This window comes from Sander lucioperca, chromosome 17, assembly GCF_008315115.2.
Source record: "Sander lucioperca isolate FBNREF2018 chromosome 17, SLUC_FBN_1.2, whole genome shotgun sequence".
Classification (NCBI taxonomy): Eukaryota; Metazoa; Chordata; class Actinopteri; order Perciformes; family Percidae; genus Sander; species Sander lucioperca.
The window spans coordinates 17,189,628-17,216,707 of NC_050189.1; the positions used below are offsets into that span (position 1 = coordinate 17,189,628).

The 27,080-nt window shown below is 42.8% G+C and overlaps 3 protein-coding genes across 4 annotated transcripts in view; 1 reads left to right on the plus strand and 2 right to left on the minus strand.

Moving 5' to 3' along the window:
- Nucleotides 1-11,428, minus strand: part of LOC116041343 (high affinity immunoglobulin gamma Fc receptor I-like) — a 67,919-nt gene extending 56,491 nt beyond the window's left edge. The window contains exons 1-4 of the mRNA XM_035993928.1: nucleotides 11,324-11,428; nucleotides 10,977-11,012; nucleotides 6,292-6,555; nucleotides 5,970-6,212 (exon numbers count right to left, since the gene is read on the minus strand). Of these exons, the coding sequence (XP_035849821.1) occupies nucleotides 5,970-6,212; nucleotides 6,292-6,555; nucleotides 10,977-11,012; nucleotides 11,324-11,420 (640 nt within the window). The 5' untranslated portion in view covers nucleotides 11,421-11,428. The remainder of the gene's footprint in view (nucleotides 1-5,969; nucleotides 6,213-6,291; nucleotides 6,556-10,976; nucleotides 11,013-11,323) is intronic.
- The window catches only part of LOC116041340 (hepatitis A virus cellular receptor 2-like), a 180,113-nt gene that overhangs the window by 32,211 nt on the left and 120,822 nt on the right, over nucleotides 1-27,080 (plus strand). The gene's annotated exons all lie outside the window — the stretch shown is intronic.
- The window catches only part of LOC116059867 (Fc receptor-like protein 5), a 125,286-nt gene continuing 99,704 nt past the window's right edge, over nucleotides 1,499-27,080 (minus strand). The window contains exons 23-26 of the mRNA XM_035993827.1: nucleotides 22,675-22,839; nucleotides 12,368-12,504; nucleotides 2,731-2,733; nucleotides 1,499-1,509 (exon numbers count right to left, since the gene is read on the minus strand). Coding sequence (XP_035849720.1) covers nucleotides 12,392-12,504; nucleotides 22,675-22,839 — 278 coding nt within the window. The 3' untranslated portion in view covers nucleotides 1,499-1,509; nucleotides 2,731-2,733; nucleotides 12,368-12,391. The remainder of the gene's footprint in view (nucleotides 1,510-2,730; nucleotides 2,734-12,367; nucleotides 12,505-22,674; nucleotides 22,840-27,080) is intronic.

The window sequence follows — 27,080 nt, forward strand, 5'->3', positions numbered from 1 at the left end:
CGAGGTGACTCAGCTCCTAATCCAACTCCCTAAGGGAAACCCAAGACGACGGGTGAGAGTGGAAATCAACCCACTGTCGGCCGAAGAACTTGCCTGCCCCCCTGCCTTTTCCACTTCACCCACTTTACTGCCTGACACAACCAGGGCTTAATTTGAGCCGGAACACGCCGGAAAATGTTCCGGCGTGTTCCGGCGTTGGATCCGGAACCTTTTTTATTGGATCCGGCACCTCCTGTGTCACTATGAAAAATTAGTCGCCTAAATGAAAAAATTAAACTACTGTTTGTGTAGTGTTCAATGTTGTTATCTGTCTTGTTAGTCTTGATTCCCCATTGGAGTTCCACAAAAGTCTTGTGTTTGCATTTTCAATGCGTTTTGAGGTGAATTTTCAGGGTAAGACAGAGGGGGGAGAGGGACGGACGGAGGGGAGACAGAGGGGGGAGAGGGACGGAGGGAGGGGAGACAGAGGGGGGAGAGGGACGGAGGGAGGGGATCGGCACTTCAACAGCGCGGCGCTGCACTCCAAGTGACACAAGCGCTTGTGCTGGTTGAGGATAAAAATGTCAAAAAGACACCAAAGTTTGCTTAACTTTTTCAAATACGCTGGCCAGTCGGATCCCAAACAAGCAAAAATCGTTTCTGCCGATCAAGAATGTGGAGACCACGGTGGGTTTTATGTTTTAATTGTCCGATGGATAGTTGCTGCTTTTGAAAACGATCGTTGCAGTGTACTTTTAATTTTTTTTACATTTCGCACCGTGCACTGCATCAGTGCACGTTCTGAAATAAAAATAAACATTGCCCTGATGTACACACAGCGTTGTTTAGGCTTTTTTAGAGAAAGCATACGTAGGCAGGTGTAATTTTTGTTTTGGTTCCGTTACCTCCAACCCCCGTTTTGAGTCGCCGGATCCACCCCCCCTCTGCGCTCCGGGACCTCCCACTTTACAAATTAAGCACTGGACACAACCCACATTACACACAGCAATAAAATAACCAATGTTGATCTAACTTGTAGTAACACCATTTCATCTCTTTCACCCACAGAGTCCATTACATCCCACCAACAGCAGAGGGAGCCAGAGCTGTTAACTGGGGGCCCTGTGGGAGAAACCCAATCACTGAGGTGGATATCAAAACGATGATGATAGTGGGACGAATGAAAAGCAAAAAGCTGATTCCACCCCAAACATCTGAGTTATCCACCTCTATCCCAAACGGGGTCTCTGCGGCAGCGCCTGGCTACCCAGGGCACCCGGAACCACACACACACACACACACACACACACACACACACACTCTCAAAAAAATACAAGACTGGTCGCTGGAGGTGGGGAAGCGGACCCTTTTTCTTGGGGACTCCAACCTCTCACGAATTCCATCTTTCACAGACCCACACATTCAGATTGACAGTTACCCCAGAGCTACTTTCTATCACATTACAGCCATCTTCAAAAAACTACACCCACAACCAGACACACGACACGTCATCCTTTCATTTGGACTCAACTACTGCCTCTCTGAACACGAACAGACTACCATACTCAAACAGCTACAGCAGATGGTAAAAACTGGTCATATTACTTTTCCTAATGCCACCATTTACATCCCTGTAATAAACTTCTCCAACAGGTTGAACAGACACCAACAGGTCCTACTAACCACTCTCAATAACACAATAACCTCCGAATATACCTTTCTTGCAGACATCAACCCATCCTTTTCCAAACAGCCAAAGACAACATTCACTGGACAGCTGACACGGCCGAGATGTTGTTCAAGTACTGGAAACAGCAATTAAACTACTAACGGGGACCAACTGTCAGAATACAACCCCCATTCATTCAAATATAACTAATCTCTCTGCTGTTTTCTCCCTCACACCCACACAGCTGGAGATACTGGAAAAGGGCCTCACCGTCATCCCCACACCCAGACCTCCTACCCGGCCGGAGCTCAGGGGTACCTACACACCTTTCACAGGAGGCTTAAACTGTTGGACCACTTCCAGGGAGGACAGAGGCGGGAACCTGTGCTCTTCACCGGACCTTCCTATTGGGAACCACATACAGACACATTATCACCACAAATAGCATCGATAAAACCAACCAAACACTCACACATTGGCGCCCCTTTCCACACAGAACACCCAACAATAGTCAGGAACACAAACACATTATTAATTCATTGGGTAATAACAAACACATCACATCACAGTCATAAAACCTGCAGACAAAGGGGGCCAAATAATCATACAAGATAAGAACAATTACATTTTAGAATATACAGTTAAATAACAACAGATATTACTTACTCACCCATTACAATTAGAAACACAAACACTTATTAGAGACATTACAGACAACTTGGACGGTCCCCTTTGTTGTTCTGGTCGGCAGACCAATAGTAAGTGACTGCGGATCAGAATCATATCACATTACAGAATACATAGACCCTTTCATTAACCCATTTTCTAAACTCCTCCCTAGCTACGTCAAAGACACATATGAATTTGTAAACAAAATAAAAAACCTTCAAGTACCCAGTCACACTCTCCTCTTTTCAATAGATATAGACTCTTTATACACCAACATAGAAACACAACTTGGCCTCTCTCCCTTAAAACACATTTTTGATAAATTCCCAGACCCATCCAGACCCGACAGCCACATTTTACAGTTACTCCAGATCACACTCACCAGAAATGACTTCACTTTTAACAATAAAGACTATCTACTCACCATCATATGCTGACATCTACCTGGCCCATTGGCAGAAAACAGTATTTCATAAACTCACCATCAAACCTCTGCTTTATTTCTGGTACTTGGACGACATCTTCGGCCTCTGGGTCAACACCTAACAGACTTTTTGGACTTTTCTGGACATCCTCAACTCCCATCATTCTATAATAAAACTTAAACATACCCTACAACCCGTCACAGTGGAGTTCCTCGACACACTAGTCTTCTTCCGCAGCTCCGGCGACAAGACAAAAACCCTAGCTAGCTAAGTTTATTTCAAAGACACCAACCGCTGTGCACTTCTCCATAAAACCAACGATCACCCTAAACACACGTACAGAGGCCTCATTAAGTTCCAGTTGATATGCCTCCACAGGATTTGCACCTTCCCGGAGCATGTGGAGGAGGCCACCAGTACACCTTTTAGTGCGATGAGGTTGAGGGGTTACTAGAGGCGCTTCCTTAGAGGTATAAAGGCGGAGGTCAGCGGCAGTTTTACAAATAAAGAAAAAAACATCATTATCCGGCCGTCTAGCTCGACCCTCGTCCCCCTGGCTGTTACCTACTCAGAGAGTCTGAGGAATTTTATACCAGCCATCAAAAGGAATTTCCAGGGGGCGGGGGAAGAGTGTGACGTGCTGAGAGACGGCCACATGATCTCCGCCTACAGGAGGAACAAAAATCAAAGATATTTTAGTCCATACTAACCTCAACAAAAATAATGACCCTAGGGAGGCGCTTCAGATGTTGGTTTTATACGTCTCCCCCACATGTTTAACCCCCACAGCAGAGTTGGTTTTAACCCAGGGCAGGTCCTGCAGCACACAACCATCAATGTGGTTTATGCAATTAGGTGCAGGGCCCGCCACACATTGTATGTGGGGGAGACAAGAAATGCACTATATTTAAGAATCAAGCAACACCAGTATATTTTAAATAAGGGTGATGGAACAACAGTTTTATATGAACATTTTAAACTCCACGGCTCTCAAAGTGTTCAGAGCATGGACCTGGAGAGCAACAGAGTCTGGACCACGGCTCAGCATCAGGGGCGGAGAGGAAGTGGATCCGTCTTTTAAAAACCATAGACCTTCCGGTTCTGAATGAAAAATACTGAAATGGATCCACTTCTCTTTTTAATCTCAGTTTTACAGGGTATTTTTAGAAATACTTCCTCCCACTGCTCTGGTCTCCTCTCTCCTCAGGTTTTATCTAGACCTCCTCTGCAGCGTATTATACCCAACCTTTAACCCCCCTCCATGCTTTCTTTTCTTTTCCTTGTTTTTCCTTCATTTTCTATTTTCTATGACTTTTTTTATTGCTTTAATCCATATTTATGATTAATAGTAACTGTATTTCTTGTAATATTTCCATATTTACGTCTTTTATAGCATTCTTCTCAGATTTTATTATTCTTTCCTTTCGGGGGTTAATTTCTACCTGCAGAGGAGGTCCTACCTAATATGTTAATATGTTTTTACGGTTTTTTAAATACATATTTTAAAGATGCCTTGGTTGTCCTTTATAACTTTTATTCTGCCTTATCTATATTTTAATAATTTGATTGTGCTTCTGTCTTTATTATTATTATTATTATTATTATTATTATTATTATTACACATTGAATTACTTGCTTCATGATTTTAACATGATAATACACAGGCCATTGGTTTTATGCATTTTACTAACAGTGTGGTTTTATTCTATGATGTATTTTAAATTATTTATGGTTATTTATTGTGTGGCACTTTTTACCTTTTAAAGCCAGACAGTATTTCAGACCCTTTATATGTTTTTATTTTATTTTTTTAGGTTAAATATTTTTTAGGTTAAATAATGTTTTTAATATTAGGATAGAATTTCTTTTGTATTGTGCGTGCCCCAAACCTAACCCTAGCCTTAACCTGTCTCAAATAAGACCCTCATAATTTGGGACACTCAGTTTTTGGAAAATAATTTGGGACACAAAACTGCACGTAAGCCCAAATACTCTTAAGATTTCTGTAATACAGTGATGAATAAATTAAAAAGTTAAGTTGAAAAACATAATTTAAAGACTGAGCCAACAGAGTGAACTGTGAGCTGAACTGAGCATGTGTAAAGAAAGAGAAGGAGCTGTGCTGTCACCTGCTGGCTGTCTGACTCAACTGATATGATGCTTTCATCCAAACACATTTTTACAATGAGCATCTCATTCCCACTCTCAGCAGTGATAGAGAGCTGACGTTAAAGACACTGACTGAACTGAGAACTGAAATACAAACCCTGTAAAAGACAGAAAGTTACGCAGATCAATTTCATGAAAAACTAAGGAAAAAAACTTTATTGTTATAACATAAAATATTCAGGATTACAGAGATAGCTGTGGCTGGCAGTAAAGGAGCAATTCAAACTTAAAGTAATGATTTCATATTGAATATGTTTAAATCATAATTATATCAAGACGGCCGGGGGAACTGTTTCTGATCTACGGAGATTTCAGCTTCTCTTCAGATCAGTTCAGAAGTGATGCTCTCTGGTGACAGCGGTGATGTCATCATCATATTCATCATCCAATCCCTCCTCAGCCTGGGTGGGCGAGGTCATCACCATGGCAACAGGTAGGCCATTTCCTACAGTCAGAGCAGGTTAGAAAGAAAATGTAGATAATTGATCAGCTGAAGAGTTCTGTTAAATACAACCAAACATCACTGACTCTTCACTACATCTCAGCAGTGTTATAGACTGTCTATTCATGTATATTGTGTTATTACCATATCACTTTCGCATATCCTTCGTCTTACTTACACCTCACTTTGCACCGGCTTTGTAATGCCTACTTAATCTGTACTTCATGTAGCCTATTGTATTCTGTTTTAAAACCTGTTCTCAACGGCCTGCCTGGTTAAATAAAAGTTAAAAAAAACAATAGTGGTGAGATAGATTGTAAGGTCAGTGAATGATTCAGAGAGTTACCTGTGGCCCTGCGTCGATATGAAGACACCATGATGAAAGTGGAGATGCAGTACGGACAGAACACCACCAGGTGGCAGACTAGTCTGATCACAAGGTGGAGGCAGTCTGAGGCCAGGGGCGGAGCTGAGGTGTAAGGGGGCGGTGGCGAACTTGGAGATTGGCTTGTGGTCGTAGGAAGGCTTGTGGTCGTAGGTTTCTCTGTAGAGAGAATCAGCTGTCAGGTGAATATCTGGATGAATGAACTCCTGAAATCAAAGGTAACCTCCTCACCTGTGACAGAGACCCAGCTGGGTGGAGACTCTCCAACACTGCTGATGTTGCACTTGTAGAGGCCTTCATCAGACCTGGAAACATGGTGGATGGTCATGTGACCTGCAGGCTCAGTCCTGATGAAGGAGCCATCTTTATAGAAATCAGCTGGGAGGTTGGAGGACGTCTTTGTTTTACAGTGCAGAGTGAGGTCTTCTCCCTCCGTCACAGGGAGGACAGGACTCTGCAGGATCACTGGTCCACCTCAACACAGAGACAAACTACAGCATGTCATCCATTCACACACAGCTTCATCAATGCTGACTCCACAGTCTGATCTTACCAGTGACAGTGATGTTGATGCTGTTACTGGTTGCTCCCTCTCTGGACTCACACCAGTAAACTCCACTGTGTCGTGACACAATGTGGCTGATGTTACAGATAGAACCAGCAGGTCTTCCCCAGCCATCTCCACACTGAGTCCTGGTTTCTCTGGTTGTGTTCCTCCTCAGAGTCCATCCAGCAGAGCTGTCGTCCTCCTCACAGCTCAGAGACACAAACTGTCCTTGAAACATCTGAGAGCTGCTGGGACTCACAGTCAGAGAGGCTGGAGGGAGGAGGGTTTAGAAAACACTAAGCTGGCATTAACATGCGTCCTGAGTGATCAGATCACAGGTGTACAGCTCTAAGTACAGGTGAAAACACTCTCAAGGGTGGCAGTAGCTCAGTCTGTAGGGAGTTGGGTTGGGAACCGGAGGGTCACTGGTTCAAGTCCCAGTACGGACCAAAGTACAGAGTGTGGATTGGTAGCTGGAGAGATGCCAGTTCACCTCCTGGGCACTGCCAAGAGCTCTGGAGCAAGGCACCGTACCCCCCCTCAACCGCTCAGGGCGCTGGTCCAGCACTGGCAGCCCACTCACTCTGACATCTCTCCATTTGTGCATGAATAGGTCCTGAGCATGTGTGTGTATTTCAGGCCTGTCTGTAGTGATTTCTAACAAAGTGTAAATTGTAATTTCCCCACTGGGGATCAGTAAACAGTATAAATTAAAAAAGACGCATTTGGAGGTGGTTTGAGCCGCATGTGTCCACATTCTAATAGCAGTGAGAGCGGGACTGTGTGCTGTGTCCACATTAAAGACCAGCCTACTCAACTGTGAGCTGAAATCCGTAGGCTAGCATAATCATTCAAAGTGTTTCTCATGTCACAGAAACCACTGAGTGAATCATGTGCTTTAGATGTTATTATCATATTCTGTTAGTAGTGTGTCTGTGTTTTTGTTCCTGCATGCTGTCTGCTCCTATTCCTGGCTGTCTCGAGCTCTCTGCAGCACTGTTGCCTTGAAACTAATGTTATTTTTAGTTTCATAAAATTTTCCCGAATTCACCAATGTAGGACATTAGGCTACTACCAAACTTCCTGCTCTTTTGTTGTCTTGAGTGGTCAAAGCAGCCACTGTGAAACGGTTTCATTTCTGATAAGTTCTTCACAATAAAAGACCTCCGTTATCTTTGGTATTTGAAAGCTTTTATTATGAAGCAGCAAAATCAGGAAATGTTGGGGCTTCATCAGTAGTAACGTAACTCAATGCAACATAAGATGAAGCAGTTATAATATAAACTGAACTTCAAACAGAGATTCAGATAGAAACTACAAACGTACTGACAGTTGAACACACTGAGACTTTTAAAAACATATTTCTGTCCTGGGGCCTCATTTATAAAACTGTGCGTAGATTCTATTCTGAAAAATTTCGTACACAAAAACTAAATTCTGACTTATAACACCTTGAAAAAATGTGGGAAAAACACGATTCAGCGATAGAACATGAAAACAAAATCCTGTTTTTGTGGTGTTCATATTTTTGTTACACAGCCTTAATACTTAAGATTTAGCTCAATTACCAATGATATGTACATCATTTATGGTTCATATTTGCCATTTAGCCCTGTGAGATCACATTTATGATCATATGATCATTTTCGTTTTTTGTGAGAGAACAAGGAAATTCAATTATTAAAAAGGTAAAAAATAGAAACAAGATTTTTGATCATTATTGGTGCTTATTTCTTAGAACTTAATCAGAACAGGTGAAAGTGCTTGAAATGTAACAATTTTGTAACTTTGTGTGGGAATAGCAGGTGCAGAAAGACACCATTCCCACACATTCATAGCACCTACAATTATTACACTTTGGTCCAGTAGACCCGAACACCTCATGTGTAATCAGGGCATGAAATTGGCACCCGCCCACCCGCCAAATGCGGGTAACTTTTGTGATTGGCGGGTGAAACTGTCAATCTACCTGCCACGTTGGCGGGTAGCCAATGAGAATTGAGTGATTCAGACACCTAACTATCGGTAAGCAGGGTAACCGTTGCTTACGGGCCTGGTCCAATCAGGGGCCCGCATCACTGGAAGACATTGATTGACAGCCGGGGCCACCTATTGCATTTTCATTACTCACACAATCCCAGCAGTCCCACGTGCAGCCACTGACCAAGCGGGAGTGAGAACGGGTAAAATTAATTTCCTAGTTTCTGATATGAAGACGAGACGTGTGTGTGACTCGAACATCTCACGTTTACCAATAAAACGTACAGCGAAAGACCGTGCAAAACTTTTCAGACCGTCCTGCCAACATGTATACATTTTAACATCAATGTACGCTGGAACGATTTTATACTCTAAAGTCAGCGGCTGCTGTTTCAATCTGTCGTCTCTCTGCAGCGGGCGGGGCTGCTACTGACGCGCACACACAATCACACACAAACACACACACACACACAAACAATCACACACAAACGCACATGGTGGATGCAGGAAAAAATGCAGATGAGACCTACAGGGTGACCTAAATTGAGGACAGCTTCTCTCGTTATTGTAAGTGCAATGATAAGTTAAAGTCCAATAAGTACTTTATCAAACCGTATGAATGTGTGTCCCAGGCCAGGATAGAAAATTAACTAATTAGTTAATGTAAAGATTAACAAGCCAATGACAACGACAGATATGTTCATATTTGATTCATTCAATACATTCTTATTTTGTGTCTTAAATCCACCAGCCTTTTTCATATTTTACCAACATTTGCAGCATCCTGAGCCTTTTTGGTAAGGTTCCTAGGAAATCTCAGCCCAGAGTAATTCATTAATAGTAATAATTATTATTATCCCCAAAACAAGTTTCCTTTTTATTTATTTTTTTATTTTTAAGAACTATACAAAAAAAATTCTTGTGTTATGGTGCGCATTCACCAGTGTTTTGTTGTTGTTGTGGTGGCGTAGGCTACTCCTGATTTTGTCAGTCATCTCATCTCTTATATCAGTGGCGTAACGAGCCAACACCGGGCCCCTATGCAGGATTATCAAGGCGGGGCCCCCATACTACAGCACGTGATGACGGAGCAATGTCCACCAGTAGGCTACCATCAATAGGACAGGATAGGATCATAGAGACACAGCAATTCCTGTTTTTCACCTTTATGACGCAAAAAAAAAACTGGCTGGTAAAAAGTCCCTCTGTCCCCACAGTGGCTGGTGGTCAAAAAAGTTAACTTCATGCCCTGTGTGTAATAGTTATGTGTAGGAGGGTGTACTGTGTGCAGTCATTGAAAATAAGTTATTTGATATTTTCTTCACAGAAAATGAGCCAAGGCCAATGAGTTTGAGTTAGAAGAAATAACAAAAAGCATAATTTTTCTTTATTATTAAAATTTAGAGTGCGCTCACATCAACAGATTCTCACTCCCATCTCGTAAAATACGGACGTTTGGTCAGGTGCCTTTATCGTTCCTATTGACGCTAAAAGTCTCCTTTAGCGTCCTCTGCACGGTGCGGGAGGATCCCCTGCCTCTCCTCGTTGCTGGCAGCCCCTCGCCGGGCGCCGCAACCGGCTCTGGGTCGGCTTGGAAAGAACGGGATTGTTGGGTTAAGAAAAACAAAAACTGGATTGGGTTCGGAAAACAGGGATACCATCGGAGTTCACTAAAACGCAGTCTACAAAACCTTGGGACCGTTAGGCACGATCACACGCATGGTCAAAAGGTTGCGGGAAACTGGGCACATTTTTAAGCATGGAAATTCTCTATAAATCCCGACGTTTGCGAGGAATGTTGCGACGGCAAATTTCACCCTGCTTCACGCAACTTTTTTTTGCGTAACAGGTTTTAAAAATGAGGCCCCTGGACAAGTCCTGCTATCTGTCGTTTATGTGAAGTAACAGCTGACATTATGTCATACACAAACAGCCTTTATGCAAACGCTGATGATGTCCATGTTTCTTTGCATATAGAGTGGGGAAGTAAGATCCAATCATAAGTGGTCACAGAGAACACATTTGGAGACACATTCTACAGACAGGTGAAAACTCACACACCTAGAGCTGTCTGCATGTGATTGGATCACTCAGGTCGGATTTAAATACCAGGTCACAATAGGCCCTAAATGACCCCGAGAAGAAAGGCTGAAACCCAAACTTGTATTCTAATGTGTGTAACCTTCATAACGTGATGAATGTAACGTCTAATGTATGATTCAATACGTGATATGTGAGGACAAAAAAAGACAAAAACTGGTAATTTACTTGCATGAATGTGATGCATCATGTAAACAGAACTTTTTCAGTTTCAGGTGCTCAGGTAAATATCTGTCAGACAGGAAAATAAATCCTCATATTGAAATGAACTTGAACATCTCTATAGACTGACACACGGCATGTTGTACTTTTGTGCTGTGATGGATTTACTAAGTGTGAAGAGGAGGCAACTTCAGAAAAGGGAAGCTGTGTGGTTTAGTACATGTCAATCTTTTATTCTTAGTAGCATCTAACTTTAGAAGGGAACAAATCGTTGCTGTTGGGTGTAAACCTTGTATGTCCAACTTCGTTGCTTTGCAGGAAATGAACAAAATGCTCATTTGAAAACATTTTATTGAGCTAATGAAGTCAGACAAAATCAACCCGTCCCTGTTTGAATATCTGTAACCCTGTGTACTTTAATATAAAGTGTTCTCAGAGTTTATACTGACCTTGGTTTGTTGTGCTGCTCAGCAGTGAGGTCAGAACTGAAGAGAAATGGACCTCAGGTTAGTTTGAGCTTTTACTGCAGACAGACAGAACAACTGTGAGCTCAGAGAAGATGGAGTCCACACTAAATACTCTCAGCATCTTCCAGCTTTAACACCAGTTTATTCTGCTTTTCTAACACGCTGCAGCTCCGTCCAATAAGCTCTGACGTTAACCCTTTAACTACAGTTTCTCTGCAGCTGTTGTCACTTCCTGCTCTTAAAGGTTGTGTCAGCGTTAAGTGACAACCTTTTCTGAACGTTTTAAACAATGAAGCTAACAATGTGATGACAGAACAGAGTGTACTTACAGATCAGCCATTGCAGAGATGTTTGTGCCATCGTACCTGTTGGTGATGTGACATCAAGCACTTTGAATGTTTGACTCAGAGCAGCTAAAACCACCATTTCCTCTGTGGAGGGGTGCATCAGCCATCAGCCTTGTGGTTTCCCCTCCTGCAGTTGATAGGACAGTTGGTCTCTTGTCTTAGTTTATAATCATAGAGATGAACATTGTTGATTGTGATAAAACATTCTTAATGAAGATTATTTCTATTAATTCATCTAAAAAATGTAAAGTAAATGTAAAGTAATTTAAGGACACATGCTGATGTCTGTAACTGTTCTCTGTCACCCGAGTCATAGTTATCCAGGGAAGGGTTGACCCAACTGGACAGTTTTAGATGCTCCGAAGACATTTTGTTTCTCATCTGAGAGACTTAGCTATGTAACCTCTGTTGGGTCGTTAGCATTGCCAACATTGTTCAAACTTGGCCTTGATGTCTCCAACAGCCAGGAGCACCAACGAAGAAAGCGGCTTTGATCATTTTGACAATGACCCCAAAGAGGTTAAATAGTTGTGTTTTCCTACCGTTCAGTCATAACTGAAGAAGTCTTTCAGATGAGAGACGAAACGTCTTTGAGCACCTTTAACCCTTTGGGTTTAACCCTTACCACCAAATACACGAGTTTCGAGGCTCAGTTTAATTGAGGTGACCTAGTTTTCTGTAGAAAAAAACACCACTAAAGATAGGTAGAGGATGTCACACTCTGTGAGCCACAACTAAACCACAACAAGCTGCAGTACTTTCTATCTGACTGGAAACACACAGACAGCATCACAACATCAATCTGACTCCAGAACAGCAAAGACTTTAAAAGACCCTGGAAAAAAACTTTATTGAAAATATTTTGGATTACAGAGATAGCTGGGGCTGGCAGTAAAGTAGCAATTCAAATTTAGAGCAATAATTTCATATTGACTGTGTTTAAATTATATCAAAATGGCCACGGCACAGGAACTGAAGACGGCCGGGGGGAACTGGGGACGCGACAAATGTTTCTGATCTACAGACATTTCAGCTTCTTTACAGTTCATTTCAGAAGTGATGCTCCGTGGTGGCAGCGGTGATGACGTCATCATAGTCATCATCCAATCCCTCCTCAGCCTGGTTGGGCGGGGTCGTCACCACAGAGACAGGCAAGTCATTTCCTACAGTCAGAGCAGGTTAGAAAGAAATTAAAATGTTGAGTTCTGTTAGAGACAACTCAACCCCACAGCGGTAGTGTGATATTGATTGACTTAGTGAAAAACTCACTCCCAGTTCGTCAAAACGGATGCTTGGTCAGGTACCTTTGGTGTTTATTTACTGAGGCATGAAGTCTATAGCGTCTCAGACTAGATGCTTTCAACTAATTCCAATGTAATCCCATCCACTGCAATTTTTGATGCTCTCGCATCATGTTTTTACGCTCTGGGGGAAAGTCCTGTGTTTGTTTGACCCATCCACCACCCGAACCTGTGCCTTATGTGTCGTTATCAGATGCTGATAGTCACTGACCAAGGGTCAGTATGTAGAAAAGTTGGGAGTGAGAACAGGGTGCATTAATTGATTGATTGATTGATTGATTGATTGATTGATTGTAAGGTCAGTGAATGATTCACAGTGTTACCTGTTGCCCTCTGTCGATATAACGACACCATGAGGAAAGTGGAGATGCAGTACGGACAGAACACCACCAGGTGGCAGACCAGTCTGATCACAAGTTGGAGGCGGTCTGAGGCCGTAGGTGGAGCTGAGGTGTCAGAAGGCAGCAGAGAATTCGGAGATTGGCTTGTGGTCGTAGGTTTCTCTGTAGAGAGAATCAGCTGCCAGGTGAATATCTGGATGAATGAACTCCTGAAATCAAAGGTAACCTCCTCACCTGTGACAGAGACCCAGCTGGATGGAGACTCTCCAACACTGCTGATGTTGCACTTGTAGAGGCCTTCATCAGACCTGGAAACATGGTGGATGGTCATGTGACCTGCAGGCTCAGTCCTGATGAAGGAGCCATCTTTATAGAAATCTGCTGGGAGGGTGGAGGACGTCTTTGTTTTACAGTGCAGAGTGAGGTCTTCTCCCTCCATCACAGGGAGGACAGGACTCTGCAGGATCACTGGTCCACCTCAACACAGAGACAAACTACAGCATGTCATCCATTCACACATAGCTTCATCAATACTGACTCCACAGTCTGATCTTACCAGGGACAGTGATGTTGATGCTGTTACTAGTTGCTCCCTCTCTGGACTCACACCAGTAAACTCCACTGTGTCGTGACACCATGTGGCTGATGTTACAGGAGGGACCAGCAGATATTCCCCAGCCATCTCCACACTGAGTCCTGGTTTCTCTGGATGTGTTCCTCCTCAGAGTCCATCCAGCAGAGCTGTCGTCCTCCTCACAGCTCAGAGAGACAGACTGTCCTTTAAACATCTGAGAGCTGCTGGGACTCACAGTCAGAGAGGCTGGAGGGAGGAGGGTTTAGGAAACACTAAGACCCCATTTTCACCTGGCATTAACTTCTGTCCTGAGTGATCAGATCACAGGTGTACAGCTCTAAGCACAGGTGAAAACACTCTCACAACGCATTGAGATCGGATCACATGTGCCGCATGTGTCCACATTCTAATAGCAGTGAGAACGGGACTGTGTCCTGTGTCCACATTAAAGACCAGCCTACTCAACTGGGAGCTTAAATACGTAGGCTGACATAATCATTCATAGTGTTTCTCATGTCACAGAGACCACTGAGTGAATCATGTGCTTTAGATGTTATTATCATATTCTGTTAGTAGTGTGTCTGTGTTTTTGTTCCTGCATGCTGTCTGCTTCTATTCCTGGCTGTCTCGAGCTCTCTGCAGCACTGTTGCCTTGAAAATAATGTTATTTTTAGTTTCATAAAACATTCTCAAATTCACCAATGTAGTACATTAGGCTACTACCAAACTTACTGCTCTTTTTTCGTCTCCTTCTGTGATTTATTAGTCTCTTATTACCAGAGCTATACAGCGCTGTCTGGAGTTGACGGTAAACTTAGTGGTCAAAGCAGCCGCTATGAAACGGTTTAATTTCCGATAAGTTCTTCACAATAAATGTCCTCCGTTATCTTTGGTATTTGAAAGATTTTATTATGAAGCAGCAAAATCAGGAAATATTGGGGCTTCATCAGTAGTAACGTAACTCAATGCAACATAAAATTAAGCAGTTATGATATAAACTGAACTTCAAACCACAGAGATTCAGTTAGAAACTACAAACGTACTGACAGTTGAACACACTGAGACTTTTAAAAACATCTTTCTCTCCTGGACAGGTGCTGCTATCTGTTATTTATGTGAAAGTAACAGCTGACATTATAAACACACAACCAACCTTCATGCAGTAGCTGATGATGTCCATGTATATTTGCATATAGAGTGGGGAAGTAAGATCCAATCATAAGTGGTCACAGAGGACACATTTGGAGACACATTCTACAGACAGGTGAAAACACACACACACACACACACACACACACACACACACACACACACCTAGAGACGTCTGCTTGTGATCAAATCACTCAGATCAGATTTTAATACCAGGGGTCTCATTTATAAAACTGTGCGTAGGATCCTTACTAAAAGTTTACTTACGCCCAAAAGCCCAAAATGTCGTACACCCAAAAAAAGTCAGATTTATAAAACCGTGTGTAGGCACACCTGTAAGCAATGTTCCCTTTATAAATCAGAAATTACCTACAAGTGTGTGTACGTGGATCAGCCTCTTACCCCGCCCTGTACACGCCCATTTTTAACCATAAATATTCAATGCAAAGCTCCTCATGAATGCTGATCAGTATGTCAATGACCCTGGCAGCTGTTCTATCATTACGCCGAATCATGATGACTGGCGGAGAAAAAGCAAAAAACTTCTCAGACGTTCAGGAATTGCTGCCAATTGAATTATAATTTCAGCCTGTTCGTGCACAGTATGGGGAAACCTGATCTATAGACTACCTATATTAATAATACATCCAAAACGGCAGACATTACAGCTCTCGGGGACAGCTTCCATATACCAGACCTATATGATAAGATTTAACAGAACTATATATTATAACCAAACAAGCCTTAGCGATAAAGTTGAAGATTATATATAATATTTTTTTTAAAACACTTAGCTGTCTTCCATTCCCCTCTGGAAACAGCCGGTTGCCCCCAGAGTGGCAAGGACCTGTATTTGGACCGGGATGGCACGGTTCCGGCGCGTTGCCCTCTCTACTGGACCCAATTCAGTACTACATAGATCCAAGAGCACAGCTTTAGGGAATTTAAATCAGCATATTAGCCATTAGTCATTGTCATGGTCCCTGAAGTCTCTTTCTCTCCTGATTCTTCCATTGGGGGTTAGTCCTCCTGCAGGGCCAGCAGTGCCATCATGCAGCATTACGCAAGGGGGTCACCGCAGTATTTATGTTTACAACAATTTGTGATTGTTAACACCTTGCCAAAATCACAGCATCAACGAGTGGTATCCCCCCACCCCGAGATACAATCTGAAGACGAAAGTGTAATAGGCAAACACACTTTTCTTCATGCAGGTTTTGTTATGAACAGCATTAAAGTTCGGACTCATAACGAGGACATTAAGTGTAACGATTGCGCAAGAGCTTAATGGCTGTATTTTCAGACTTTGGCACTTGATGATATATGCACAATATGAAAGACAGATATTTAGTTGTTAGTTGTTGTTCTGCAGTCATCTTATGGTAGGGTATTTGATGCTATCCTGTATTCCATGCAGTCGGGCCATCTCCTCCTCCTGCGCTCCGTAGCGGACACGGTGAGGCAGTCCCGATTAAATATTAAGAACGGATTTTTATTTAAAATTTGAGTTGGAGGTGTTTATGGAACAATTATCACTCAGTACAGTTGCAAATAACACTGCAGGATTTAAATTTCATGGTAACGTGGATGACATGGAGTGAAAAAATGTGTGTGAGGCATTAATACTTGAAAATATTAAGAGTAATCGTTATTCCCATTTACTTTCTGCAGTCTGACTTCAGTTCACCACCTCACCATCTGCGTCGCCAATTCCTATTTAGTCTCCAAAGTGTGCGTACGCATGGGTCAGAGTTTGCGTGAAGGACCGCACCTTCTCCCGTCAAGTTCGTTTTTTATAAATCACAACCTTTGCGCGGGAAGTGGTGTACGCACGTTTTCAGCCCCGTTTTGTGCGTACGCCACGTTTATAAATGAGACCCCAGGTCAGAACAGGCCCTAAATGACCCCGAGAAGAAAGGCTGAAACCCAAACTTGTATTCTAATGTTTGTATTCTTCTTCACGTGATGAATGTAACGTCTAATATATAATTTGATACATGCGAGGACAAAACCTGGTCATTTACTTGCATGAATGTGATGCATCATCTAAACAGAACTACAGGTTTTTCACAATGCAGCATGTTTCAGTGCTCAGGTAAATATCTGTCTGATATGAAAATAAATCCTCATATAACTCTGATCCTGTTGATGAAATGAACCTGAGCATCTCTATAGACTGATATACGGCATGTTGTACTTTTGTGCTGTAATGGATCTAATAAGTGTGAAGTGTTTGAATATCTGTAACCCTGTGTACTTTAATATAAAGTGTTCTCAGAGTTTATACTGACCTTGGTTTGTTGTGCTGCTCAGCAGTGAGGTCAGAACTGAAGAGAAATGGACCTCAGGTTAGTTTGAGCTTTTACTGCAGACAGACAGAACAACTGTGAGCTCAGAGAAGATGGAGTCCACACTAAATACTCTCAGCATCTTCCAGCTTTAACACCAGTTTATTCTGCTTTTCTAACACGCTGCAGCTCCGTCCAATAAGCTCTGACGTTAACCCTTTAACTACAGTTTCTCTGCAGCTGTTGTCACTTCCTGCTCTTAAAGATTGTTTCAGAGTAAATAGACAACTTGTTTTGAACGTATTAAACAATGAAGCTAACACCGTAATAACAGAACAGAGTGTACTTACAGATCAGCCATTGCAGAGATGTTTGTGCCATCGTACCTGTTGGTGATGTGACATCAAGCACTTTGAATGTTTGACTCAGAGCAGCTAAAACCACCATTTCCTCTGTGGAGGGGGGGGTGCATCAGCCTTGTGGTTTCCCCTCCTGCAGTTGATAGGACAGTTGGTCTCTTGTCTTAGTTTATAATCACACAGATGAACATTGTTGATTGTGATCAAATATTCTTAATGAAGATTATTTCTATTAATTCATCTAAAAGATGTAAGTAATTTAAGGACACATGCTGATGTCTGTAACTGTTCTCTGTCACCCGAGTCATAGTTATCCAGGGAAGGGTTGACCCAACTGGACAGTTTTAGATGCTCCGAAGACATTTTGTTTCTCATCTGAGAGACTTAGCTATGTAACCTCTGTTGGGTCGTTAGCATTGCCAACATTGTTCAAACTTGGCCTCGATGTCTCCAACAGCCAGGAGCACCAACGAAGAAAGCGGCTTTGATCATTTTGACAATGACCCCAAAGAGGTTAAATAGTTGTGTTTTCCTACCGTTCAGTCATAACTGAAGAAGTCTTTCAGATGAGAGACGAAACGTCTTTGAGCACCTTTAACCCTTTGGGTTTAACCCTTACCACCAAATACACGAGTTTCGAGGCTCAGTTTAATTGAGGTGACCTAGTTTTCTGTAGAAAAAAACACCACTAAAGATAGGTAGAGGATGTCACACTCTGTGAGCCACAACTAAACCACAACAAGCAGCAGTACTTTCTATCTGACTGGAAACACACAGACAGCATCACAACATCAATCTGACTCCAGAACAGCAAAGACTTTAAAAGACCCTGGAAAAAAACTTTATTGAAAATATTTTGGATTACAGAGATAGCTGGGGCTGGCAGTAAAGTAGCAATTCAAATTTAGAGCAATAATTTCATATTGACTGTGTTTAAATTATATCAAAATGGCCACGGCACAGGAACTGAAGACGGCCGGGGGGAACTGGGGACGCGACAAAAGTTTCTGATCTACAGACATTTCAGCTTCTTTACAGTTCATTTCAGAAGTGATGCTCCGTGGTGGCAGCGGTGATGACGTCATCATAGTCATCATCCAATCCCTCCTCAGCCTGGTTGGGCGGGGTCGTCACCACAGAGACTAGCAGGTCATTTCCTACAGTCAGAGCAGGTTAGAAAGAAATGAAAATGTAGAGTTGTTAGTTTTTCTGTTAGAGATAACTCACCCCCAGAGAGGTAGTGTGAGATTGATTGATTTAGTGACACAATCACTCCCAGTTTGTCCAAAATCAATGCTTGGTCAGGTGCCTTTGGTGTTAGTTACTGATCTATAAAGTCTATAGCATCTCAGACTCAAGACTTTCAACTAATTCCAATGTAATCCCATCCACGGCAATATTTGACGCTCTGATTTGGGACCGGTTTAGCATCTCTTTTCAACATGCAAGGTAAAACCACTTAGTTAGTGTTAGGAAAAGATTGTGGAACGGGACATGAACAGCAGTTTACAGGGAGAAAGTCCTGTGTTTGTTTGACCCATTTACCACCCTAACCTGCGTCCAGATTTTTGGTAAGCGCCAAGATTGAGCTGCTGCTCTGCCTGGTGCGTCCCATACAGACGCTATAGGAAGCCTTGTGTGTCGTTATCAGACACTGAGAGTCACTGACCAAGCATCATTATGGTGACAAGGTGGGAGTCAGAACGACTTGCATTAATTAATTGATTGTAAGATCAGTGAATGAGTCAGAGTGTTACCTGGGGCCCTTTGTCGATATAACGACACCATGATGAAAGTGGAGATGCAGTACGGACAGAACACCACCAGGTGGACGACCAGTCTGATCACAAGGTGGAGGCGGTCTGAGGTTGTGTCAGGGGGCGGAGCCATGGATGTATCAGGGGGAGGAGCCGTAGTTGAGTCAGAGGGGGTCGAAGGTGGGCTTGTGGTGCTCGTGGTTGTAGATTTTCCTTTAAAGAGAATCCTAACTGTCAGGTGAATATCTGGATAAATTAACCAGCTCCCAGTTTTCGTTTGGGAGTTTGACACCTTCTCCACATTTAAAAGTAAGCTTCAAACTCTCCTTTTTGATAAGGCTTATATTTAGGGCTGGCTCACGTTTGCCTTGGACCAGCCCTAAGTTATGGAGCTATAGGTTTAGAATGTTTGGGGGACTTCCTGTAAAACACTGAGTTCCTCTTACTCATCCTCTCTCTCTCTCTCTCTCTCTCTCCATCTCTGTGCATTCATGTCCCATTAATTCATGTTACTAAGTTAGCGCTGGGGAGCCTTTTCCCCTGAGTCCATGTGCTCTCTCGCCTCACAGGTTTCCTTGGATTGTGGTGGCACCTGGATCATGGTTGCAGCTGCTTCCATGGTCCTGCTTGATGCTACTTTGATGTGCTGCAATGTTACTAATATTATTAGTCAAAGTTCTAGACCTACTCTAATCTGTAAAGTTGCCTGTACTTCTGTCATGATTTGACCCTATAAATTAAATTGATATGAATTTATTCTCCTGAAATAAAAGGTAACCTCCTCACCTGTGACAGAGACCCCTTGATCTATTGATTCGTGTACAGGGAAACGATTTTCTACTTTATTTCGTGCTGGTCACCACAAAATTGGAACGTTACTATTTCATGAACTGCCCTGACACTAGGCTGCAGCTTGGCTGCAGTCTGCTCTGGGGGAGATGGTGACAGCACCATCCGCGGTCTCTGGGGGACACAACAACGGGGACGCCACACGCGGTAGATGGTGAAAACAACGGCCGCCGGGACACGAGCCGCGGTCTCTGGGGGACGCAACAACAGGAAAATTAAACGCTGCACACCGGCGACAACAACGCCGACAACAACGGGACACGCTAAAACAACAACAAGGGATGGTTGTGGTTAGGAGAAGAAGAACATGGAAAGGAACTACCACATGCGGGATGCGATCCCCGGTCTCCGGAGTGAAAGTCCTATGTTATTTGACCCATCCACCACCCCAACCTACCTCCTTACGCGGCTTTTCGGCTTTTCAATACTACTCGCTACCATAGTCGTGCTGTTATCACGTAATATGCTTCCCATTCAAATACATTACTTTAAAATTCGTGCTCACAAACACGATAAAAAACAGAAAAACGTGTCCCTGTACACGAATCAATAGATTAAATAACGTCACTATTTCACAAACTGCCGTGCGACTGGGCTGTTAATGCATAAGGCTCAGAGATGGCTGCAGCAGAATCGGAGATTTCCTTTTTTTTTTATTCCACACATTTTTCTTCTTAGGCAAAACCTGGTGCCTGCATTACCCACAATGCACCTCTCCATGTGGCAGCTTTGCTGCAGCAGTAAGCTTACTTCTTTATAACTTCACATCCCTAGAGTTTTTTACTTTTCAGGCGTCACCCAGCTCCCTCTGATCCTTCCCTTCATACTATTTCAAACATTTGCAGTAGAACTCCCCAATAACTGAAACACACTGAGTCGGAAAATCAGTTTATTCAAGTCTGGTAAAACACACCGATAACAAACACAGAAGGTAATGAGGCAGGTGAGATCTATCCTTTCGTTAATAATGTTCTGAGAGAGATGGTTAATGTGTAACTAACTAACATTCAGGTTTTTTCCCCCAGATCTGCACACCCACAAACAGCATGTTCAAAAGCGGAGAAGTGTGATTTTCATGGCCCCCCAACGTCTCCTTCTTGGGATATGTGATTGCAGAGGGGGAGGTGCAAATGGTGCAACCCTTTCTCTGTTTGCTAACTTTTGTAGAAAGTTCATCAGAAACTTTAGTAGTGTTGCTGCCCCCCTTACATGTGCTAACCTCTCCAAAGTCCAAGAGTGTGTGGACTCCCAGGCTTGACTAATTGAAGGAATGCAGTACATCTGTCCCTGTATTGGTCCTACTTAGCATGCTTTGGCAGTTTGTGTTTGAGTTGTACGTGTCGGTGCAGTCCTGTCTCAGCAGGACCCTTAGGACAGCAAGCTTCACCCATGTGCCTTCCTCTCCCGGAAGTTGTCCCCCGCTGAAAAAAACTATGATGTTTGCAACCGGGAGCTGCTGGCCATCAATGTGGCGCCACTGGTTGGAGGGGTCAGAGCAACCATTCCTTGTGTGGACAGAGTATAAGAACTTTGAGTACCTCTGAACCGCCAAGATGTTAAACTCTCGCCAGGCAAGGTGGCCTTCGTTTTTAATACACTTCAACTTTTTTTGTCCTATTGCCCTGGCACAAAAATGTCCAATCTGGTGCTTTGTCCCCCTGTTTGACCCTGACCCTTCTCCTAGGCCTCCCTCGTTTATCCTTCCCTGCTCTTGTTTTGTTGAAGTGGTCACCTTGGAGGTAGAGGAATGGGTCAAATAGATGCACTCCCCTGCTCTGGCAAGCTGTCCGCTGAACTGGCTCTTTGTCCCTCCCAAGCTCAGGTCTCACTCCTCACACTTTTCCTGCCACCCGGGGGTCAGAAGGACCGTGTTCGCTGTACAGCAACACTTCTAGTGGGTGACCATGGACAAGTGGGGTAATATGAACTCAACTTAATAAGAACTTAACTTCAACTAAACCCATTTCTAACCTTAGTCGTGAGGATAGGTCAAAAATGTCCTCACATTCAAAATGTTATTGAAACACTAACATCACCAGAAACCAATTGTGAATGCTGAAATACTTGCCATTGTTGGGACTCGACTTATATTTGGGTATGAGTCGCCACAATGTGACTATGTGACATTTATCAACCAGAAATGTGAGAAATTAAAGGACACAAGCTGAGTTTCAAAGCTCAGTATGATTGTGGTGACCTAGTTTTCTGTAGAAACACACACCACAGAGACAGGCGGAGGATTTCTCCCTCTGTGAGCCACAACTAAACCACAACAAGCAGCAGTACTTTCTATTTGACTGGAAACACACAGACAGCACCACAACATGAATCTGACTCCAGAATAGCAAAGACTTCAGGAAAAACTGCGGAAACTTTATAGAAAGTATTCTGGATTACATAGATGGCTGTAGCTAACAGTAAACGATCAATTCAAACTAGAAGCAATGATGTTATATAAAATATGTTTAACGTCTGTGATCCTGAGTTCAGATCAGTTCAGAATGGATGCTCCGTGGTGACAGCGGTGACGACATCATCATAGTCATAATCCAATCCCCCCTCAGCCTGGTTGGGCGAGGTTGTCACCACGGACACAGGTAGGCCGTTTCCTACAGTCAGAGCAGGTTAGAGAGAAAATGTAGATAATTGATCAGCTGAAGAGTTCTGTTAGAGACAACTGTCAATCATCAGCACCGGTTGAGTTGAGAGTGTTACCTGTGGCCCTGTGTCGATATAAAGACACCATGATGAAAGTGGAGATGAAGTACGGACAGAACACCACCAGGTGGACGACCAGTCTGATCACAAAGTAGAGGAGGTCTGAAGTTACGTCAGGGGGTGGTGGCGAGCTCGGAGAGGGGTCTGAGGTCTTTAGTTTCCCTGTAGAGAGAATCAGCTGTCAGGTAGGCCTGGCAAACTCGATTCCTTTTAAGGATTCGTGTTATTCTGAGTCACTCACTAAACTGATCCGGGTTGTGCTAGTCACTTGAGTCACTCGAGTCAGTATTGCTAAATCGCCAAGGAAACTCAGTCCTAGCCCATTGTCTCTAACCACTAACATAGTAGGAAGTTCTGTGGATTCCCTCGGTGCAGACTCACTATTTCAGATCTGATCTGATATAGGCTTTCAATGTAGACAGAGAAACAGGAACGGAGAAATGCCCGCAGTGAATGAATTACATTTTTTTTTTTTTTTAAATCGATCAACCTAATTTTTATATACTACATCTATACACCAAACCTATAACCTATAAGCATGTTATTTCAGAAGTGAAAGAATGGCTTTTTTTGTGGATTTGCTTTTCACCCTGACTCGAGGAGAGACTTCACTCGCTCGTCTGCTACAGATCCACTCATGACAACGTTTTTCTGATTTGCGTGACTGACTGACTGACTGACTTGAGGACTCAAGAGCCCATGACTGATGAATCCCGTGGTCTGTGAGCTTGCAATGTGTGTGTGACTTGTGGAGTTGTGGTTATAAAGCTAATTTATAAAGCTTTTGGCAGCTAAGATGGCTAGGACTAGTAGTAGCTAATGTTGCAAGAGGTTTGTGTGTGGCGCTGTTATAATTTTAGATTGAATTGTAGTAGGACTCAACCCTTCCGAGTTAATGATACTAGAGACTTGCGATTCATTGGTTAATTTAAAGACACAAGTGAAAGAGTGAGTCACGCCTTAAATAGGTTTACTGTCAGGTGAATATGTGGATGAATGAACTCCTGAAATCAAAGGTAACCTCCTCACCTGTGACAGAGACCCAGCTGGGTGGAGACTCTCCAACACTGCTGATGAGACACTGATAGAGGCCTTCATCAGACCTGGAAACATGGTGGATGGTCATGTGACCTGCAGGCTCAGTCCTGATGAAGGAGCCATCTTTATAGAAACCAGCTGAGAGGTTGGAGGACGTCTTTGTTTTACAGTGCAGAGTGAGGACTTCTCCCTCCGTCACAGGGAGGACAGGACTCTGCAGGATCACTGGTCCACCTCAACACAGAGACAAACTACAGCATGTCATCCATTCACACACAGCTTCATCAATACTGACTCCACAGTCTGATCTTACCAGTGACAGTGATGTTGATGCTGTTACTGGTTGCTCCCTCTCTGGACTCACACCAGTAAACTCCACTGTGCCATGAGACCATGTGGCTGATGTTACAGATAGAACCAGCAGGTCTTCCCCAGCCGTCTCCACACTGAGTCCTGGTTTTATCACTCGTGTTCCTCCTCAGAGTCCATCCAGCGGAGCTGTCGTCCTCACAGCTCAGAGAGACATACTGTCCTGGAAACACCTGAGATCTGTTGGGACTCACAGTCAGAGAGACTGGAGGGAGGAGTGTGTGGTGTTTAAAGAAATCAGTTGATGTGACACTGCTTTGGCCATGTGAGGGAGTCATTTTGTTTGTAATATTGACTGGAAGAAACTACTTAACCGCGGCCATGTACCACAAAAGTTCCTTCTAACAAATAATGGAACATACTTGTCATTTAAGTTGATCCATTGATTCTATCCAGTGAAAGATGTCTTACAAAAGTTAGAGTGAGATGTACATTGTTCTTTCGAATGTAAGTTAAGTAGTCAATGTAAAAATGTCACAGAAGTTGAACGAACATGGGTCTACTGGATGAAACCTGCAGACCTGTAGTTTGTTTGACATAGCCATCCACCCTGACCTCCAACCCCCACGCATATAGATAGATACTAAGTATGAAACGCTATAGGCCAAAATTGTATACTTTTACATATACTGAACAAAATTATAAATGCAAGACTTTTGTTTTTGCCCCCATTTTTCATGAGCTGAACTCAAAGATCTAAGACTTTGTCTATGTACCCAAAAGGCTTATGTCTCTCAAATATTGTTCACAAATCTGTCTAAAATTTGTGTTAGTGAGCACTTCTCCTTTGCCGAGATAATCCATCTACCTCACAGGTGTGGCATATCAAGATGCTGATTAGACAGCATGATTATTGTACAGGTGTGCCCTAGGCTGGCCCCAATAAAAGGCCACTCTAAAATGTGCAGTTTTACTGTATTCGGGGGAGGGGGGTGGTCCGAAGACCAGTCAGTATCTGGTGTTAGGGTTAGGGTTAGGGTTCATCTGTGAAGAGAACACCTCTCCAAAGTGCCAGACGCCATCGAATATGAGCATTTGTCCACTCAAGTCGGTTACGACGACAAACTGCAGTCAGGTCGAGAGAGAGAGAGAGAGAGAGAGAGAGAGAGAGAGAGAGAGAGAGAGAGAAAGAGAGAGAGAGAGAGAGAGAGAGAGAGATGAACCCTAACCCTAACCAGCTACTGACTGGTATTCGGACCCCCCAAAACAAAAGTTTTGCATTTATAATTTTGTTCAGTGTACATATATACTTCACTTGCACATAAATGCATAACGTGAATATGAGGGTGTATGAATGTGAGTACGAATGTGTATTAACACTGGACTTTCACTCAGGAGGTTGAGGTTCGCTGCCCGTCTGAAACCAAAAGTCATTTTAATGACTTAGTGACTTATTTATGTTAATTTACCTAACAAACATACTTATTTTAACCCAAACCATGATCTTTTCCTAAAGCTTAGTATTTGTGCTTGAATTCACAACATAAACCATATGTGCTATTAACCGCATATAACATACCATAAAAGAATAGAAAAATAGATCAATATATCCAAGACCCTTGTGATTTTTATGTCATGCAACTTCTGAAGTCGGTACCTTTTTTTGTCCAATACTGGCACTGACGTCGGGTGCTTAAAGAGAAGTTTTTTCACCTCAAGGCATTCCTGCAAAACTGCGAGGTGCAAACCATAACCCTACGTAGGCTGCTAAATCTCACTCTGTTCTGATCAGGCACTACTCTGATCTATATAGAAAAACAAGTGTACTGACCTTGGTTTGTTGTGCCGCCCAGCAATGAGGTCAGAACTGAAGAGAAATGAGTTTGTGACACAACAAGACATTCAACGTTTAAATGTCTGAATACCAGCTGGAAAAGCATTCATACAACCTTTGAAAATGAAATTCTCACACATTTAAATTAACATTCAGGAGCATTTTCTAGCCAAAACATGAATAAGATGTAAAAACCAAACTATGGATTTCTCATGTTTTTCTTGTATTTCTTTTAGCTGATGGTTTTAGACACGCTCACAGAGTTTACTTACAGAGCAGCCAGAGTAGAGATGTGTCCTCCATCGTAACAGTTGGTGAAATGATGTCTACACTTTGTTCACTTGATAGTCATAGCATCAAGTAAACCCTCCCCCTTCCGATGTGACTGTGGCTCAGTGTTGCGGTTTCCTCCACAGTGTGAGAAACAGGGTTACTAGGTTTAACAGTGTGAGAAAAAACAGTTTGTTTAGTTTAAACAAAGCAGATACATTCACTTTTAAAACAAGGCACAGAACCATAACACAAAGTGAAGTGAATAGAAACTAAAAGATAACGTTGAGATGAAAATGAATCGACCCACACCTGAATGTAAATTAACAATAATAAAATGCAACACTTGTGTGTGTGTGTTTTCATTGTTTTGATGCCTGAGGTCAAAGTGATCTTTCCACAAAGGTTGAAGATATGTATTTTAAATCTGTGAGTGATTAATAGAGTAAATGACTTGACGATGATTTCCAAAAAAAACAAGCTGCATCTTCCTGTAGATGGCCGCGGTTTAGTTGAGAGGATGTGAACAGATGGGGATTTTGTACCCGCATGCCTGACAGCATGTCTCTGTTTCAACCACTGACATGTGGTCAGAAAGAGACTAAAATAAACTGTGTAGCTGCACGTTATCAAAATACACATGAAAAATCAGTCTGGTTTTCAGATAGAAGTAATGTACCTTGGTTCTTTCATGCGGTCAAAATAACATTTGTGGTTAAAATAAGAAAATGTGCAAAAGATTTGCGTTAATGTAACATGTAGTGTTGGGTACAAGGCGAGGCCGGCTGGAGGCGTTCAGGTCCTGGAGGGACAGCAGATTGCACCCAATCACCTTCTCAGCAGCATAGACTGTTTAAAGGAAGTGGGCATAGCTACTGTACTGCTTTAACACTGTTGGAATCAAGATAGACAGCTTAAAAAAAAAGAAGGATCAAAATCGATGCAGTAGAAT